Source organism: Periplaneta americana, chromosome 7 (assembly GCF_040183065.1).
Source record: "Periplaneta americana isolate PAMFEO1 chromosome 7, P.americana_PAMFEO1_priV1, whole genome shotgun sequence".
Classification (NCBI taxonomy): domain Eukaryota; kingdom Metazoa; phylum Arthropoda; class Insecta; order Blattodea; family Blattidae; genus Periplaneta; species Periplaneta americana.
In genome coordinates this window covers 25910372-25930641 of record NC_091123.1, presented here as the reverse complement: position 1 = coordinate 25930641, position 20270 = coordinate 25910372, and the positions used below count along the sequence as shown (strand labels likewise).

The 20270-nt window shown below is 36.0% G+C and overlaps 1 protein-coding gene across 1 annotated transcript in view; it reads left to right on the top strand.

Annotated features, from left to right (window-relative positions):
• The window catches only part of LOC138702992 (TATA-binding protein-associated factor 2N-like), a 46987-nt gene extending 27085 nt beyond the window's left edge, over positions 1 to 19902 (top strand). The window contains exons 3-4 of the mRNA XM_069830464.1: positions 10707 to 10982; positions 14662 to 19902. Of these exons, the coding sequence (XP_069686565.1) occupies positions 10707 to 10982; positions 14662 to 15044 (659 nt within the window). The 3' untranslated portion in view covers positions 15045 to 19902. The remainder of the gene's footprint in view (positions 1 to 10706; positions 10983 to 14661) is intronic.
• Positions 19903 to 20270: the final 368 nt, after the last annotated feature.

The following is a 20270-nucleotide window of genomic DNA, read 5'->3' as shown; positions in this document are numbered from 1 at the left end:
GCCGGATGTGACGTCTGAAGTCATGATCCAAAGCTACATAGTGCATAGCAATCAAGCCCGTAGTAGCTAGTAAACGAAAATGCTTGCTTGATTGCTGACTTGTTCACTAAACAAACATGGATACCTCATTAGTAATTGAGGTTAAGAAATCTGAACATTGTAAATAAAATGCAAGTACAATGAGTAATTACATATTGACTTTGAACATTGATATTTTTTTAAATATTGTAATATTTCAGGCTTTCATCTTTTTCACATATTTCGATTGATGATAGCAAAACGTAATTTTCATAGATACCTTTTTATATTTCTACATGTTTTTACGTTTCTTTTCTAGGGTCTCAGGAAACTAACATTCAGTTCAAAGACTTGAAAATCAAGTTTCATGAACTGTTCACTGGAAAACTTTTCATAATGGAAAAATTAAAATTTCCAAAAAATAACAGTTGATAACTCGTGATGAAACTGCATTAGAACATTGCCTTCTTAATTTAGTGCTATAAAATAATGTCATGGTTTTCAGAAAAATAGTCTATGAAGAAGACCGTGATTCCAGCAAATACTTTACTATAATAATACCGGACAGCTGTATACTAGCAGCATTGGCGTGAGTGCGAAAAATCGCGGACCTGACATCTTGCGCAGAGGGTTGGAATTACGTCCACATATACAAATATTAACATAGCGAGATTCGGACTATTGTTTAAAACGTGAGTTGCAATGTGGAATTATATATGAAACACTTAAGAAATGTTGAATAATATTTAATGTAAAATTATTATCTTATATCAAAGCTGCATATTATGAGAAATATTGCATACTTCATATTACTTTCCGTAATTAATTGTTACATATTTTCTTTGGTTTACTGAGACAAAATCAATCTGATATTAGGAATGAATTTACAGTAATATTTTATATACGCATTGCTGACAACTGCAAAGATAAAATTGATAGTAATCTGATGCTTGTAATAATAATTAGTAAAGGCATGTGAACAACAATAAAACTTAATTTGATAAAACCTTAAAATCCAATACATTTTAATTTCTATTTATTTATTAGGTCTAAATAAAAAAAAAACTAATTTGTATTTTTCTATCAACACAAAGACGAAGGAATTAGGCCTACTTACTTTTTATGAACTGTCGGAAATCGAAAGTACGATTTGGATCAATTTGTAATGTTGCAATTGTCACAATTATAAACAGCACATATATACCCTGACATTTTAACACTAGTACTAATTCATAAAACTATTAACAAATTAACTAGCCCAGCAACAATATACATTGCAGTTGATTACAGCTTGTTTCGCGAGTATCTCCATCCCGGCAGGTAGGTAGCAGCACCATCGTCGTTCGCACGTAAAACTGCTAGCTGTCCGGTATTATTATAGTAAGGTATTTGATTCCAGCATACATGTTCAAAGCCCCCTAACGTGTAGTTTACCCAGCGAATAGGGATTATAAAGAATGGACACTGAGCGAATTTTCCTGTGTTTTGTTTCTCTGTGCGCCAGCGTATAGTTCCACTTTCAAGCGCTAGAGGTTAGTGTAATCGAGCATACGCTAAGATAATAATTGAGAATAGAGTTGAGACACAGGATCCAAACATCGCCTACCTTATTGCATAATCCAGTAACGCTTTGCTTCAAATAAATTCAAGTTAACAGCTTTTCCTTATTTCTCAGTGACAAACTAGTTGTAATAATAATATTTTATATTTCAGATATAATAAATTATATTATAAAATAATATAATAAATTATAAAATTAAGTATCGAATTCGTTTAATATTTGTATATAATATAATATAGATATATGGTTTTACTTCTCGTAAGAATTTTGTTTTTCCATTTTCAGCGCTATCAAATCATTACATATTTTAATTGTTGTTGGGGTCAACGTCTCAACTCTCATTATAAAGGAACTCTAGAGTCTATACATTTCAGTTAATGACGGATTTATTATTTTATGGATCCAATTTATTTTATTTGAGTACATAATGTACCTAGATGTATTAATTATGTGTATTATATTTCCGCTGTGTCGACTGCTAGCTGGTGTGATGTCAGCGCCAACTCTAGGGAGAAAGCAGAATCTCACGCTTTAGCTGGCTTGAAGGTCATTGAAATCAGTCCGGCTACATCAAAGGTACCGACGCGAAGTGTCCATTCTTTATAATCCCTATTCGCTGGTTTACCAGTTAGCTAGTTGCTAGTCAATAGTGTGTAGTATAGACTTGAGCTTTAAGACCCGACCTTATTAGTTTATTTTATTACAATCTTTCGCGAATTGTCTACAAGATGAGAACCCTTGGGATATTACTTGTAATACCCCATTTTGATTATTGCGATTCCTTACTAACTAATGTAAGTTCACTCTTAGCTGAGAGACTACAACGTGTTCATAATGTGTGCATACGATTCATCTGCAATACTCGTAAATTTGACCATATAACACCTTCCCTCCAGTTACTTTCATGGGTGCGTCTGAAGGAACGAAGAACAATACATTCACTGTCTCTTCTATTTAGAATCATGCATATTTCTACTCCGAATTATCTCTTATCGCGCTTTCAGTTTCTTACAACTCTTCGAAACCGACATCAAGCACTTATTTCTATCCCTCATCATAGAACGTCTCTATACTCATCCTCTTACACTGTAGAAATACCTCGTCTCTGGAATTCGCTACCTAATGATGTCAGGGACTGCCGGACTTTATCACAATTGAAAATTAAATTGGAACATTTTGTCTTGTTTAATGCTTTTTAGATATTGCTAGAAGTGTTGATTTGTGTTTTTTTTTACTTCAGATTAAAATCGCAAGCTTCTTGTTTATGTTAGTTAATTAGGATACAATTAATTATACTTAATCACTCATTTAAAGTTTGTGTGACTGCAACCTGTGTATATTTTTGTGTGACTTTACTTCGTTTATAGTGTTTTTTTTTTCCTTTTTATTTCTGTTATTGTATTTGTATTCCTGGTGTTGTGGAAGAGAAGGCCTGATGGCCTTAACTACACCAGAATAAATAAATAAATAAATAAATAAATAAATAAATAAATAAATAAATAAATAAATAAATAAATAAATAAATAAATAAATAAATAAATAAGTAAATAAATAAATAAATAAATAAATAAATATGTTCATATTCTTACAACAAGCTGGCAAGATTCTAAACAGTTCTTTTTAACGAAAAATATACAAATTAATTTCATGGCGAACTTGACTCGTAGGCTATACCATTGCAATGAAACGCACATTATTACACGAATTCGTGTCAGACTTCCGTCAACTCATATTAACGTGTGATCCTCCAAAGGGAGCGCAGCTTCCCGACCTTGGGCTTGTTATATGTCCACCATCCGTTGAAGGCTTCACGCAAAGGTCGGACTTCAAGACGGAAGTCACGACGACTTGGCGAGAGGAAGTACTTCACGAAAAGTGTGACACGGTGGCATTGGGCATCCTGGGGGAAAGGGGGCGCAACTAAACTGACACGTAACCTAATCGTTTCCTATCTAGTACAACAGAGATGAAGTGATTATTAATTCACTGTGGGGAAATTTGGGTTGAACTTCTTCACTGTTGATAAAATACAGAATATACAGGGACATCATTTTATTTTTACTTCAATTTTTATTGTACCTGAGTTTTGGAATGTACTTCATTCCCACCCCTTCTACTAGTAACCGTTCACGACACAGAGCCGTAAGCAGTACTGAGTTACTGAGTATAGTACGTTCCAGAAATATGTTCGCGTTTTCCAGTGACGAAAGAGCTTTCAATATTGAATCATATTTTCGTACAGGTACTGTCGTCAGTTTGCCAACGTCGCATCCCGATTTCCCCCACCTGCTTCTGTTCGCCTCCTCTGTAAAGGCTAGTAGCTGGGCTATCTTAGCTCTTTTCTGAAAACATTAATTTATTTCTGTTAGGAATTGGACGTCTACGTAGTATTATAAAAGTGTTTAAAATAACTTAAATAAAAGGGCCTCGTTAAGTAATTAACTGTCACGTGATTCCTCCCTTCCTTTCTACGACCCTGCGACAAAGCCACTTGGACGGACAGTAGATAGCATTTCTGAGTAATTTTATCTTTTCGGACCGGGCAGAAGTGAAGATTGAATTTACAGTACGTAAGGTACTCTTTTATAGAGTAGGTACAGAATTATTTCAACATGAGTTACTCTTACGAAGGACGAAACTAGTAATTTGAATTACGTACAATAGTCTATAGTGCGATAATATGCACAAAGAACTGAAGTCTGTATCGAAATGAACGGCCATCATTTTCAAAAATGTGTTTAAATATTCATATTATGATTATTTTTCAATTTAACTTCGTTCTCTATATTGTACGCTAATGTGCTGTAACAGTACAATATACACTGCATAATTAATACGTCCGAATGGATAGCTCAGTTCGTGAGTAAAATCATTTATTGTTAATACTGTACTGTATTTTGATTAAACAAAAACCTAATGCAAATTATCAAACTCAAAATTGCGATATTTCCTAGTTTACATAAATGGATGAACTACTTTTCTTCCCTTCTATACCTAGTAAAGTGATTTGTATTTTACGCCAGTATCACCGAACTCCAGTCTTGGAAGGGGTAGCAAACGGTGTTTCCTGTTTCAATCGTTAATAGAAAGGTATAGCCAGGTTAATATTAAAAATGTTAGTAAAAATAAAACGATGTCCCTGTATTAACTGTAACGCATAAACCAACGGAACTGGTTGAAGCCACTCGATGGACCGTTCATAATGTTCTGCCCAAGAGTAGGTCTTTCACTGCAAACCCAGTGTTCTCCAATCTTCTTCCTCTTAGTCTCCGCTTATAATCCATATATCTTAACATCGCACGATAGAAGCTTGCTGTAAAATAGGTAGAATAGCAGCAAAGAGAGCGCGGGAAGGAGGTCGACAAATTATTATTGCAGATTGAAGGTAAAAGGTAAAAGGTATCCCCGTAACATGCCATGAAGGCATTTGGGGGGCATGGGGTAGAGCCCCGTGCTTTCCATGACCTCGGCACTAGAATGAGGTGGTGTGGTCGGCACCACGCTCTGACTGCCTTTTACCCCCGGGAAAGACCCGGTACTCAGTTTTATAGGAGGGTGAGTGAACCTCGGGGCCGTTCTGAAAGTTTGGCAACGAGAAAAAATCCTGACACCACCTGGGATCGAACCCCGGACCTTCCAATCCGTAGCCAGCTGCTCTACCAACTGAGCTACCCGGCCACATTGCAGATTGAACCATTCCTAAAATAATAGATCCATACCGCAAGGCTAACGGCAAAATAAGGACCTTGGAAAATGTTTGAGAAGTCTAGCACATTTCCAAAAGATGGAGTAAAGTCAAATTTGTAACCAGAATTAATACAAAGGAAAACTTAATGGGCAATTTTGTCTCGGGCCGATTCGAGAGTGGGCGCTTTTTTCCCCAGTGGCCGCTTTATGCCCGGCGATTTTTTCCCGCTCCCACACCAGCTGATATTCCATGAGAATATCGCTTCAGCCACGGGGACTCGAAACAGCGCTCATCCGTATCGCTAGTCGCTTCAGACTATGCGGCCCCAGCGCGGGTCGAAATTAAAGCTCGCACAGTTGAAAAACTCTTCGCAAGAAACATTCAGATCCACTTACACATCTGTTGCTGGCCCGATAAAAATCTAGGCAATAAGAAGGCAAACAAATTGTGTGATTTCTGTATTTTACTCGTTATTTCACGGTGTGCGGTATAAAATGCATTATTTAAAAGTAGAATAGTGGAAGGACGAAACAACCACAGACCGAGTTAAACAACGTACGTCCGGTCGGAGTGCAGCCTCCGGTACTAACGCGGCTGAAGAAGCAGCATCAGTGAGGTTATGCAACAGCATACAAAGAATTAATGATTCTATGAAATTATTTCGATTCTGCTTAGGAAGACGTAAAGTTCCATGTTAATACCAGGTTACGACTGTTGGCTTACATGATGCTGGACTGCGAAAAATACAGACTTAAACAGTAAGACATAATTAAAATTTAAAGGACAAGGAGAACAAATGAAAACGAGGAGAACAGGGCAAAGAGAGGGATAACAAGGGAAAGACAGGGAGGAAAGAGAAAGACATGGAGAACAAGGGAACAAAGAGAACAATAGAAATACAAGGAAAAATAAGGGCAACAGAGAAAATGAAGGGGAACACGGGGAATATAAGGAGAACAAAGGGAATGCAAGGAGAAGAAAGGGATTACAATGGTATGGGAAATACAAGGGGAATACAAGGAGTACAAGGGAAAGCAAGGAGAACAAGGGGAATACAAGAAGAACAAGGGAAATACAAGGAGAATAAGGAAAAGCAAGGAGAACACGGGGAATTCAAGGAGAAAAAAGGGGAATACAAGGAGAACAAGGAAAAGCAAGGAGAACAAGGGGAATACAAGAAGAACAAGGGAAATACAAGGAGAACAAGGAAAAGCAGGAGAACAAGGGAAATACAAGGAGAACAGGGGAAAGCAAGGAGAACAAGGGGAATTCAAGGAGAACAAGGGGAATACACGGAGAACAATGAAAAGCAAGGAGAACAAGGGGAATTCAAGGAGAACAAGGGGAATTCAGGGAGAACAAGGAAAAGCAACGAGAACAAGGGGAATACAAGAAGAACAAGGGAAATACAAGGAGAATAAGGAAAAGCAAGGAGAACAAGGGGAATACAAGAAGAACAAGGGAAATACAAGGAGAATAAGGAAAAGCAAGGAGAACACGGGGAATTCAAGGAGAACAAGGAAAAGCAAGGAGAACAAGGTGAATACAAGAAGCTAAAGTTATGTTTTATTTAACGACGCTCGCAACTGCAGAGGTTATATCAGCGTCGCCGGATGTGCCGGAATTTTGTCCCACAGGAGTTCTTTTACATGCCAGTAAATCTACTGACATGAGCCTGTCGCATTTAAGCACACTTAAATGCCATCGATCTGGCCCGGGATCGAACCCGCAACCTTGGGCATAGAAGGCCAGCGCTATACCAACTCGCCAACCAGGTCGACGGAATACAAGAAGAACAAGGGAAATACAAGGAGAATAAGGAAAAGCAAGGAGAACACGGGGAATACAAGGAGAACAAGGAAAAGCAAGGAGAACAAGGGGAATACAAGAAGAACAAGGGAAATACAAGGAGAATAAGGAAAAGCAAGGAGAACACGGGGAATACAAGGAGAACAAGGAAAAGCAAGGAGAACAAGGAAAAGCAAGGAGAACAAGGGGAATACAAGAAGAACAAGGGAAATACAAGGAGAACAAGGAAAAGCAGGAGAACAAGGAGAATACAAGAAGAACAAGGAAAAGCAAGGAGAACAAGGGGAATACAAGAAGAACAAGGGAAATACAAGAACAAGGAAAAGCAAGGAGAACAAGGGGAATTCAAGGACAACAAGGGGAAGTCAAGGAGAATAAGGAAAAGCAAGGAGAACAAGGGGAATACAAGAAGAACAAGGGAAATGCAAGGAGAACAAGGAAAAGCAGGAGAACAAGGGGAATACAAGAAGAACAAGGGAAATACAAGGAGAACAGGGGAAAGCAAGGAGAACAAGGGAAATACAAGGAGAAGAAAGGGATTACAATGATAAGGGGAACAAGGGGAATACCAGGAGAATAAGGGGAATACAAGGAGAATAAGGAAAAGCAAGGAGAACAAGGGAATACAAGGAGAACAAGGGGAATACAAGGAGAATAAGGAAAAACAAGGAGAACAAGGGGAATACATGCAGAACGTAGGGAAGGCAAGGAGAACAAGGAGAAGAAAAGGAGAACGAGGAGACAAAGAGAAGAGCGATAACAGACTACTAGGAGGGCAAAAGGAATACAAGGAGAACAAGGGGCGTTGCATACCTAGTGATGATGCCCGAAAGGGTTTTCTAAGAGGCAATTCCATCTTGTTTGACAACAGAAACATTTAGAAAAAGTTCCATCTTTCCACAAGTGATATAGAATTTAAACCCCGTTTTAATGTGTGCAATTACGGGGGATTGACTCATTTCGAAGGCACAAATTGTTTAATCCGAAATTGTATTATGCTGCGATAGGATGGAGGTCACGCAGTACTGTATTTCAAGGCGAGATAGTGTACGCTAGCTAGAAACGGTTCCGTCTATTTGTTCCGGTTCAAATGGACACGAATATTAGCAGTTACAACCGTGTGCTATTCTATACAACTGAGGATCTTATTACTGTAGTAATGTTAGTGACATTCTTGTTACCAACACAAGCAGATGCCATCGCAACGACACTTCTTATTTTAGTCTGACGTTCTCACGGCAATATTTTTCATATGACTGTCGGGTGGTCTACTTGACTCCTCCTCCTTGTTCTTCTACGTTCCAGGATTAGGTGATATCACCTGTTCAGGTCTCTAGTATCCAGTTATCTCCTAGAACTTTTCTCCCTTTGAGTCTGCAATTATTGTACTGTAATACTTGCTTAGCAAGTTTTTCCATTCCCATTCCACTCATATGGTATCTTCAATTGTCTATATTCTTCTGTCTTATCGTTAACAAAAATATATCCAATTCTAATCTCAGCGTTTCAATTATAATCTATCAGTTCTTGTGCATCATTTTAATTATCTTGGACATCTCATTTCTGTAGCTTATATATGAAATAACATTACTTACGATTCACCCAGTATATTGCAAAGGGCTACAGCCTACTTTCTTTTCAGAACTACAACTCTTCATTATTTTCTATAATACAATAATTAGTGCTGAGAGTTTTCCTGTAATTTAATTGAGCTTAATGAATGTTTCTCGTCATGATGATTATTTCGAGACCAGATGTCGAGAAATAATTATCTAATGATAACAAACATGAGCTTAAAAAGCGAAATTAATTTACTGTACCTGAGGATAACTATTATCACGAATTGTATTCGGCAAGATAATCCCAATGCGAACTTTAATTCTGAACAAATAAAAATTCGATGTTATAATCACAGCCTAGTATATACAGTCACGAAGATAAATACGTAGGGAATATGCATCCATAGATAGGTTGCTAACCACTAGGATTGCTACTATCACTTCCATAGACAATGTGAAACAGTACCGGCACAGTCTATTGTTCCTAGTACCCTCATCAACTCAAGCTTCGTGACTGTATATACTTAGGCCCGATTGTATAAACCATTTAATCTTAGATCAGAGGTTAAATTGATCCTTGTTCCAGCTGAACTTGGAATTTTGTGTTGTATAAAGTCTAATCTGAGATTAATTTGTCTCAAACTAAAGTCAACTTTGACTGAAGAAATTTCTCCGATTAAGTTAGACGATCCAAGTTCAGTTATTTCTTTTCTGTTTGAAATATACGAGTGACAGATTGTGCAAATAAAATATCCATTATTATTAATATTAATAGATATGTTAGGTACATTTATATATATTTCTTTCAATTTCTTGCCTTAATACACAAACATTCTTATATTTTATAAGGCTCTATCGTGTTAAGCAATATCAAATAACATAACCTATAATTATATTATGTTTATAACAACCATTAATTATTAATGGATATGATAGGTATATTCATAAATGTTCAATTAACTGTATTACTAAACGAAAATTGTCGTTTTATAAAGCTTTATTATGTTTAGCACTATCAAACACCATAACATGATAACTTGGAGAACAGTCAACCTTCTTCTTATTGTCAGCCATTATTTACATTACAAAAAAAAAAACAGTGTCTCCAACAGAGTGTAATACGGAAAGTTGCGAAAAAGTAGTTGTAAAGTCGCTAGATTTCTCATTATCAACAAAGAAAGATTAAATTTTGTCACTATGGGGTGCTAAAAAGGTCACTAAATCCCTATTTAAGCAATATAAAAGTTAAAAGAAATTGTTGTTGAAAGAGAGTTAAAATCGCTAGATTGGCAACACTGAACAAACCTGTATAACATGGTCCGCGCATCACGTATTTCACCTGTTTATGCGATGTTGCCAAATCCTTTTCACGTGAACTTAGATTGCATTTGAACCAAGGTAATTTGATCGCAGAAAAGTTTTATACAATAGAAGAAGTGTCTGAACTCGGTTTACTTTTCGATCTTCGATCAAAGTTGATCTTTAGTCAGGGAGTTTTATACAATTGGGCCTTAGCCTGTGATAATAAGATCCAGAAAAACAGTCGAATCGAAGCAGAGATGATAAGAATAAAATACTCTTTGGAATAAAAACAATTGAACATTTGAGGTTATAACAACACTTCATTTTGAACTACTTAATTATTCTTATCTATGATTTTCAACATGTTTAATTTTATTGTAAACATTTTTACTTATAGTAATTAATTTTGCAATTATTGTAATTAATTATTGTTGCATGTTGAGACTGCGAGTCTTACTTAATTGCTTGATTGCTGATGCATTGAAACGGAGACGATACAAAAGAAACAAATAAACGTAGGAGGAAAAACTGTCACTTATTAATTTTGAGCAGGATCAGTGTAATTCGATTCTCATTGGTCAAAGAGCTCGTTCATTGGTTGAGAAACATTCGCGTGGGATTATCACATGTATGTTATCCACTCTTCTTCCAAATAGACCAGCCATGGTTCAATAAATATCGCAACTTGTGGTGGTTTCTTATGGCAACAAACTGTCTGAACGAATAGTGTACTTCTCTTAATCTAATACGAGGTATCTTGATCTTTCAGGAAATGAACAGGGATTTAGGTATCCCAGGGGCACGGCCACGTTCCTGGACCAAGACGAAGGGCTGCGGATCCGGAGGGAGATGATGGCCGGCGCTGGAACGCCCGGATTCTACGGCGGCAACGACTACGACAGGCGGAACTACGAGAAACGCAGCTACGACGGGCGACGCCCCTACGACGACAGATACGGCGGCAATGAGATCGACCGCGACATGTACTACGAAAAGGGGCAGCGGGACTATTACCCTAACTACAACCCCGTGGGGAGCAGGCGAGGTGAGTCCGGGAGCGACAGAAATGACAGCAAAGAGCTGCATCCCGCAAAGCATAATAATTGAAACATAATGTATAACTAACAAGGGAACGTTCAACATTGGAAGGTTGGATATGATCTTCAGATTTTGTATACCAGGCCTGCACAAACAGCGCTCGACGAGCGCGCGCACTCCTTCGAAGCGGGAGAGCGGTGTTTACCGCTCGCCGAAACGGAGAAGATACGTCAGAATGACATAGACTTGCTATAGGTAGAGGAGAGGGAAACGACCACTCAGTTATCTAGTGGAGTGCAGTGTGTAAGTCTATTCTCAGTAACTGTTTCACGTTGCTTACCTACTGCTGCAGTATAGTATGAAGGAATCTGAAAGACGGAACATAATATTTAACATTTAACGATTTACAGCTCGAACTTATTGATCTTCAATGTGACCTAAGGGCTAAAGATCGTTTGAATAATACTACTAGCTTGGTTGAGTTTTACAAGACTAAACATTAGCAATAATATCCACGTCTACACAGGCTGGCTATGAAAATGATTGCTATGTTTGGCTCAACATTTATATTTGTGAGCAACTGTTTTCTATAATCAACTTTAATAAAGGCAGACATCGAACATCTGTAACTGATGTTTCATTATGATCAGTAGGCTACTGTTCCTTTCAGCTGCCAACAGCATAAAACCTCATTTTGATGTACTGATAAATAAAAATATAACAAAATGATATTATACATTTAAGTACCTATAGAATTTCTATTACTTCTGTAAAATAAATATTTCTTTATTAATTAATAATAGTCCAAGACAGTTCTGCAAACACTGAACGAGAATTCATTTCATAAGCACTCGTAATAGTACTTCATTTTGTGTATATTTCGTACGAGATCACCCCTTCTTCCAGTCCACACTTACACAGAGCGCAGCTAATATCTGCATTCCGCTCATGAGCTGTGAGCCGGCTCGGAGAGCGCAAATCTTGTGCAGGCCTGTTGTATACTGAAAGGTCGCATTTTTAATAGATTTTCTACGAAAAAAAAATCGAAATCGGCCTATAAGGCAGTCAAATAGTACTTGGAATATTATGTAGTAGGCCTAGTAGTTTGGTAGTTTGGAAGCCCTGATGCTGTTGCTTGGGAGAAGGCAAGCTCTATGTATGTAGTGTACTGTACTTGTGTCGCGAGGCAATGGTGTGTAAATACGGAGAACGTGTACGTCAAAATTCAACTGGGCAACAAACAGCTGACAAATTTGCCTGGAGCTCTCTATTATCTATTAGTCTCCCTTGAAGGTAAGAGGCACGAGCTGGAGACTGCCCTCACACGAAGGCCGTTTGGGTTGGTCCATTGTACTACACTCGGAATGGAATGGTGTATATACCCTGCGCGCCGCCCCCAAACCCTTTATCTCTCCTACCAGCAACTAATGACCACTTACCCCGGAGTCCACCAAGTTCGGTGGCGGATCACATCGATTTTACTTCCGACGCTTGCCCGAAATATGAGAAAGAAACGGAGATGATGATGATGATGATGATGATGATGATGATGATGATGATGATGATGATGATGTTGAAAGGGGGAAGTGCAATTATGATGGCGAAATGAGGTCCAAAGCCGAAAGTTATCCAATAACTCTACTCCAATTGTTTGAGGGAATACTTAGGAAAAATCCTCAACCAGACTGTCCCAACCAGGATCTGAACACGGACCCGCTTGCTTCACAGTCAGACATGCTAACCGTTACTCCACAGCGGTGGACAGACCTTTATAGTGGACAGGGGTCTTTTACTTGCCATAACTTTACGACAGACACATCTCAGCTTCACTTTCTTTCCGAAGAAGAATTCATCGCCCTTTTAAATTCATTTCTACGCTGGCTTTGAACCCATAAATATCGCATCCAACGGATAGAATAGCAACTATGAAGTCCCGTCGCTCTAATTTCCGGCAGCCAATCACGTTGCAGGTCGGCTACATTTAAACTGTGTATCTTGTGATTCGCTGATGAAGATGTTAAGCATTTCCTAATTCTGGATAAATACTTAGGCATATATATATAATCGCCCGCCATTTTGGCTCTTTCGTTGGCGTTCGCAAAAAGCACACGAGGACGTTATTTGCCGCTCAATTATTTGCTGAATTACAGTGCGTTTGTTTTATTATCATAGGAGCTACGACATGATAATGTTGAACGGTGTGGCAAATAGATCCCTCGTCTGGTAGCTCGGCAACGAAAGAACAAAAATGGCGAACGATACTACCTACCTAGACTTTATAGAGCCTTGACTTCCTTAGACGTAAGCAAAGAGGAGGAGTCACGCCGGGAATAACAGCGTCGCGACTATAGTTCACCAGGGCGACTCAGTGGTGGGTGGAAACCAAAATTCCAATTTACTCAATTCAAATTATAATGAACGCGACTCAATGCTGCGTACAACACGTTGCCGACAGCTGTCATATTTTACTGTATGTTACTTGTGACGTTTCATCAAAAATCACAAACGAAGTAAATTAAAATCATCAGTACCAGTTGCAGGAAACACAGCTCTGGCTACTAGCAACAGGTATCTATAATAAGCACAGATCAAAACACTCCTCATTTCTCATCTATACTAATAATAAATCTGTAGCCGAAATTTTTCTGGTAATTTTCGATTTTCCAAAAATAATTGGTCCTAACATATATAATTAACCGCCCTGAAACCGAAAATCGTTTTTTTGAAATTTTTATTTGTATGTCTGTCTGTCTGTATGTATGTTTGTTACTTTTTCACGCGATAATGGCTGAACCGATTTATATGAAAATTGGAATATAAATTAAGTTCGTTGTAACTTAGATTATAGGCTATATGGCATTCAAAATACATTATTTAAAAGGGGGGTTATAAGCACGCTTGAATTAAATAAATCGAAATATCTCCCTTATTATTAATTTTTGTGAAAAATATTACATAACAAAAGTTTCTTTAAAAATAATTTCCGATAAGTTGTATTCTATGCAAAATTTTGATAGGACTGATATTTAATTAGATAAATGAGTTTCAAAATCACAATAACGCCATATAAGGCGGTGTAATGAAATAAAAACAAATGACTTCGTCTATAAGGGGCCTTGGACAACAACAATCGAAAGCTATGAAACATAGGCTACAGAGAATGCTTCTGTGTTTGTATGAAGTAATATCGAAAGCTAAATTAACCGATTTGTATAATTAATTATTAATTCACCATTGGAAAGTGTAGTTTCTCTAGATGGACATAATGCTATAATGCTATTACAGTAACTTCTGAGTGAATCGAGGACAGGTAAGATTAAAATAGCTTCTTATGCACAGAAAACTTGATAGGCTATTCTGTACATTCGTTTCCTGCACTTCCTAAAATAATTTTTATGACCAAATGAGTGGACTCTGGACCAAAATGATCGCATTTTAATTTTTTAAATACAATTTAAATAAAGTAACATAATAAATGATTTATCCTTCTATCAAACACGAACGTTCCCGGGATCAAATGTCCTATTTTAATTATGTAATTACTTTATATTTATTTCTAACGGGTGCAGCGGAGCGCACGGGTACGGCTAGTGAAAAATAAGAACTAAAAAGACTATAGTTTACTTTATGTTGTCAGCAAACAGCTGGATACATTAAGAAGAATGATTGATTGACGTCTTTTTCAGATTACGACTGTGATCCCCGCAATGGCGGCGATCCCTACGATCGGAGAGGCTCGCAGGGTTTCCAAGGAGGAGACAGAGGCCACAACGACTGGGGGCAAAGAGGTTACAATGGCGGCGGCAGAGGAGGGTACGACGAAAGACCCTTCCGAGGAAATGACAGAGGACGAGGAGGTTTCCGAGGACACGACGACCGCAACGGAGGCTTTCAGCCAGGATTCAGAGGAGACGGTCAGTGGGGCAGCAATGGAGGAGGAGGAGGAGGAGGAGGAGGAGGAGGAAGAGGAGCAGGAGGAGGAAGAGGTTACTATGACGACAACTTGGGCGAGGGAACCGTCGGCTTCTATGGAAGAAGCAGGCGGACGCGAGGCACAGCATATTTCTGATCTCATAGGCTACGAAACTTCAAACGTGAACCTTTAACTTGTGTCAATTTTCACGTAATGGTAAGTTTATAATGTTATACTATATTGCATGAGTCAATGTTTAGGAAACAAGCGAATCGAGTTTGCTAATTTTGACGAATGCAAAAACTTTATAGCATTATAAACGTGTTTCATATGTTATATTGTTGTACGACAGCATTATAAATCAACTAGTGGCTTGTGCAGCAAATCTGCAAACTAAGTTCATTAGACGTTCAAATAAACATTTTACAGATTTATTTTCAATGAAGAATATCAGATATTCTGAAAGTTATTTACTTCCATAATAATGAAGCATACTACCTCTGAATGGTTTTTTTTATGCCAAATACTTTTTCTTGAACCTATCCACCTTCAGTTTTTGAGTTTGAACGTGAAAACGCAAGTAACAATGTCAGGACGATCAGTCGGTTTTTCATGTGGGAGTAAAGCAATAGCTATTTCAGATCATTGCGGATTGTGGGTGAAAGTTAAAAAAAATGTCAGGTTTGCTATACTTTCGAACAATAGACATAGCATCTTGGTATAGCTGCTGCATGTTTCGTAAACTACCTTCGAATGTAAAGGGTAAAATCATTTTATCCTGCTAACAGATCTTGCTGAAATGATCGGGAGACTACGAAATCTTGTAGGCCTCATATTTTATCAGTAAGTAATACCTTTTGGTCCTTCCTTAGAAACTCTTAATTTTTGCGCTCTCTCGAGCAATACTGAAGATAATCACGCATATAAATCGACACTACACCGCAATTAAATATATGAAAAAGAACCAACCCCACTTCATTAATAACTACAAAAATATTTTATTTTTAATAATATTATTATCTTACGTAAGTTTTATAGTTTTCAATAACATAAACTATATAGCCGCCACTCAGTAAATTATATAAATCAAGATCTAATTTAAGATATTCTCTACATCTACTTATATAACCCCAAAACGTTTCACTTTCATATCATCAATATAGCATTAACAGTATGATTAATGAAAAATATTCACAGCATGACATTAACTATAATAATATTTCATTTCTAATGGTAATAATGTCATCAAACCACCTCAAGTTTTGTAGTTTTTAATATCTAATGCACAACTGTACTCAGAAAATTACACACCACAGAATCAGACCTGTAAATTAATTTTAGTAAGTTAAGTTTTTAATAACCAATTTAATTTGAGCTCTAAATATGTCAGCATTCTTGCAGATCATGGACTTCGTGTAATATTGTTTACTGTAGTGTGTGTTTTGTTTTATTCTGAAATGCAATTAGTTAGTGACGACAGATGGATTTTAGAAAATAGGAAAATTATGTTGAAAAATTGATATTTCACTCAAAACTACTAGTTTTCTGAAAAACTTTGGGTTCCAAGCTTCAGAATTAGGGGTCATTTATTAAAATCCGTTCAGCCGTTTTCCCGTAATTTCCATTACCAGTTCAAATTATATATATATATATATAGATTAATAAAGAAATAACAGTTTAATATCATGCTCTATGAAGAAAGAGACTGCTATGACAACAATGATGCATTAAATATTATAGCATGGGAAATCGTTTCAAAATTATTAACTTTATGGAATAAATTATGCCATCATAATAGAACTCATAACGTTTTAGTTGTCATGTTAATATTTTACAGCTCTGGTACAAACAATGTGGCATATTGTGAACGATTTTCATTAACGATAAAGGCTGTTTATAATGCTGGAGTACAAAAAAAAAACATTCTTATGTCACGCTTTTTGTCTAATTAAAGAAAAACAAACACCCTTATTATATTATGAAGAAGACGGTTTTCAGTTACGTATTCGTTCATGAACTCACCCTATTTCCGTATTTGTTGGTGTATAACATGCACCTTTTTTTGCCTGCAAAATAAGTTAAAACTAGGGTAAAACTTCTACAAAGAAAATATAGTCATGCGCATTCGATTATGAGTAAATATGTAGGCTTTTAGCGCTTATACTTCGACAAATACGTCACATACGAGACACTTTTGAATTACAACTTGTACAGATCTGGGGAAAAAATTGCATCAGTCTTACAGCATGCATTTTCATCATTTATTTCAATTCATTTTACACTACAGCTACCAATTCTTCCCTCATGGTTAACCTCGCTTTGTTGCGTTACTTAACTGGGATTTGATTAAGAAATGAGATAGTGGTTAGAATGTTAAAAAAGTTACGCCCTATTTTGAATGCAAGATGAATTATTATTTATTTGTTTCAACGCCATTGTTACCTGAAACAAACCATAATCATAACCATGGCAATAATATTCCAATCACACTCATCAACAGCTTCATAAGATAAAGACAATAATAAGTTACTAATAATATCTATCCCTGTACACGGGGCATGCTTTTATTAATATAAATCGGGGGTAACTTTGTGCACACCCGGTATTATTAGTCTGTCTGAAAGTTAAATGTAGGAAGAATTGAACAAGTGGTTTGAGATATGCTACTTGTTCAGAATTTTCACTTGTAAACTTTGGACGTAGTAACCATAATCAAATCCGATTGTCTAATGAAAGTATTTCTTTTTTGTGATGGAAAAGGGAACACGGTTGCAAGAAAGCCGAAATATCCAGAGCAAGATTCTATTTCAACTCAGTTCTAGGACAAGCTGGGTTTCTGATTCAATTATGTTAAATGCTAAGGAGAAACTGTATGCAAGAAAGTGCATTTAGAAGAAGATGAAAGTGTTTTTAAAAGCTGTTAGCTGTTTTGACTAATTACAATTCGTAGTGTGTAGAAAAGATGAGATACAACGAAGACTGATATGACAATCGAGATGCAACGAAGTGGATACATCGAAAGTAAAGCACAAATGTTAAGTTTGCTCATTTATCCTGACCTATCTGAGCAGCAGATCATTTGGACGGACTTACGCAATAATAGACAAATTGACAATTTGAAAAAAAAAGAAGATATTTCCACAAATCTGTTGATGGCAGGCTAATTTTATTTAACTCGGAAAAAATCAAGAATGCGATATTTGATATCTGCTGCTATTTATAAACAAAAATTCGTCTATTGCATTAAAAATTCATTTATTTATTTTGCTTTGAAATATTAATTCAACTGCTGGTCTCTTATCAAAAATCGGTTAACCTTTTTTGGTATTATTTGTAATATTTTTTGTAATAATAGTATGAATGTTATAATAGTTCTTGCATAAAATGTTTTATAAAAAAAAAAAAACAGATCTATATTTCAATGGTCAATATCTGGAAACAGGTTTTTGGCGCTTGGTCTCTTATTGCGTAACTCCGTCCAATTATTTTATATGATAATTTAAAACAGTGTGTGTGCTGGCGTGTTTAAAGATATTTACAAACGGGAAAGTTTTTAATGTCGTGGGAATCAAAAGCAAATTCTTATACTTCTCTTCTGGTATACTTCTTACGTATCGACGGGTAATAAGTGACACCTCATAAATTTGCAGTTGAATCAAACGACTGTTTTTAAAATTAATTTCTCTCAAAATGAACTAAATTTTTATGGGTGTTTCTGCTTTGAAATATTTTCTACTCAAGGACATAATATTGGTTAACTGTCCAATTTTTGAACATAATAATAATAATGTAGTTCATTTAAGTAATAATATAGTTAAACTAAATTGCCATTTTTTGTAGATACGAGGTACCACTTCTTAATCATCGGTATATTTAACCTGATTTGTGAAGATTAGCAACACAACAGCACAAGCTATAATGGCCAGTAAAAAAATATTCTAAGCTTTTTTAATAGTGACCACTTACATTAGCTAGCGTACTAACCTTATGTAGATAACTACAGAAAAAATATGAAAGTGAAATTTTTATCAAAAGCAATAATCTTTTGCAGACATTTCATGATACTTTTGACGAAATAACTGAAGGGAAGAGACATTTAATGAGGAACATACAACTTTCAGTAGATCTTCTGTAAAACTGATGAAAATCAATATATATGTATATACTCAGCAATAATTCCGTAATCTTGAAATATAATATGCTCAATACAGGCTATATTATTTTCAGATTTAATGGAACTATTACCGACAGAATTATAAATACAAAATGGCACACGTAACTTTCTTTATTAAAACGGTTTCCATGATAACTCAAACAGTTTTTTGGATATTGTAGTGAAATTTTAACAAATCTAACTAACAAGCATCGGTATAACAGTTAGGTATAGTTTATCAAAAAAATATTTTATCTAATGAAATTTAATAAACTGGATTTTAAGTAGAATTAAAATATAGAATGATTTTATTGTATATATTTAATATATTGTAAATGATGTTGCTCACATGATATTCGAGAATAACAGAAAAGTGAATCACTAATAAACGTTGACATTTGTGGAAATTATAAATGACATTTGAGTGCACAAAATGCAGCTGCCATTTTGTGTTGTTAAATACCAGCAACAATAACAGTTTTACTATATCTATAAATACTATACAATAGTACGCAATTATTGCAGAAATAGCGTACATTGGGCACATAAAATTTATTTCAAGATTTCAGAGTTATTCAATAATGAGAAAAATATAGAATTCCACCAATTTTTCAGTAATTAAGCTGTATGTCCTCACTTAAATCGATTAAATATTTACAGAATATTGCTGAATGCTGAAACAGATTAAGAACAATTAAATATATCCATTTTTCAGATTAACAATAAATTAAATTCGTTGTTCGAAAAAGAAAATATAGCTTGAGAACACCAAAAACGAATTTTCTATATTAAATTAAAATTATTGTTTTAAGCTTTACGACAATATAACGTGTAGGCTTATACCAAATCATTTCTGGTACACCGGACTGCAAAAGAAATGCCGATACGAAATTATTATATCTTTCCCGAGGATTCTAGGAAACATGGCGAGATGGAAAGCTATTTTCCTGAGATTAGGTTTTCAAAAAAACATGTAAATACGACTTTTATAACATGTTTACGTCATGATTTAATATGACCCGATTTTAAATTATTCATATATATTTATTTTACAACATTAATAAGAATAGCACACGAAAATAGTGAAACTCCAGTTTATATGGTATTCTACAGCCTTCCTTATTATCAATGGATGCTGTCATTGTTACAATCGATATATACGGCCAGTTACGTTCTACAGGACATCATTTTATTTTACTAACATTTTTAATATTAACCTGTCTATACCT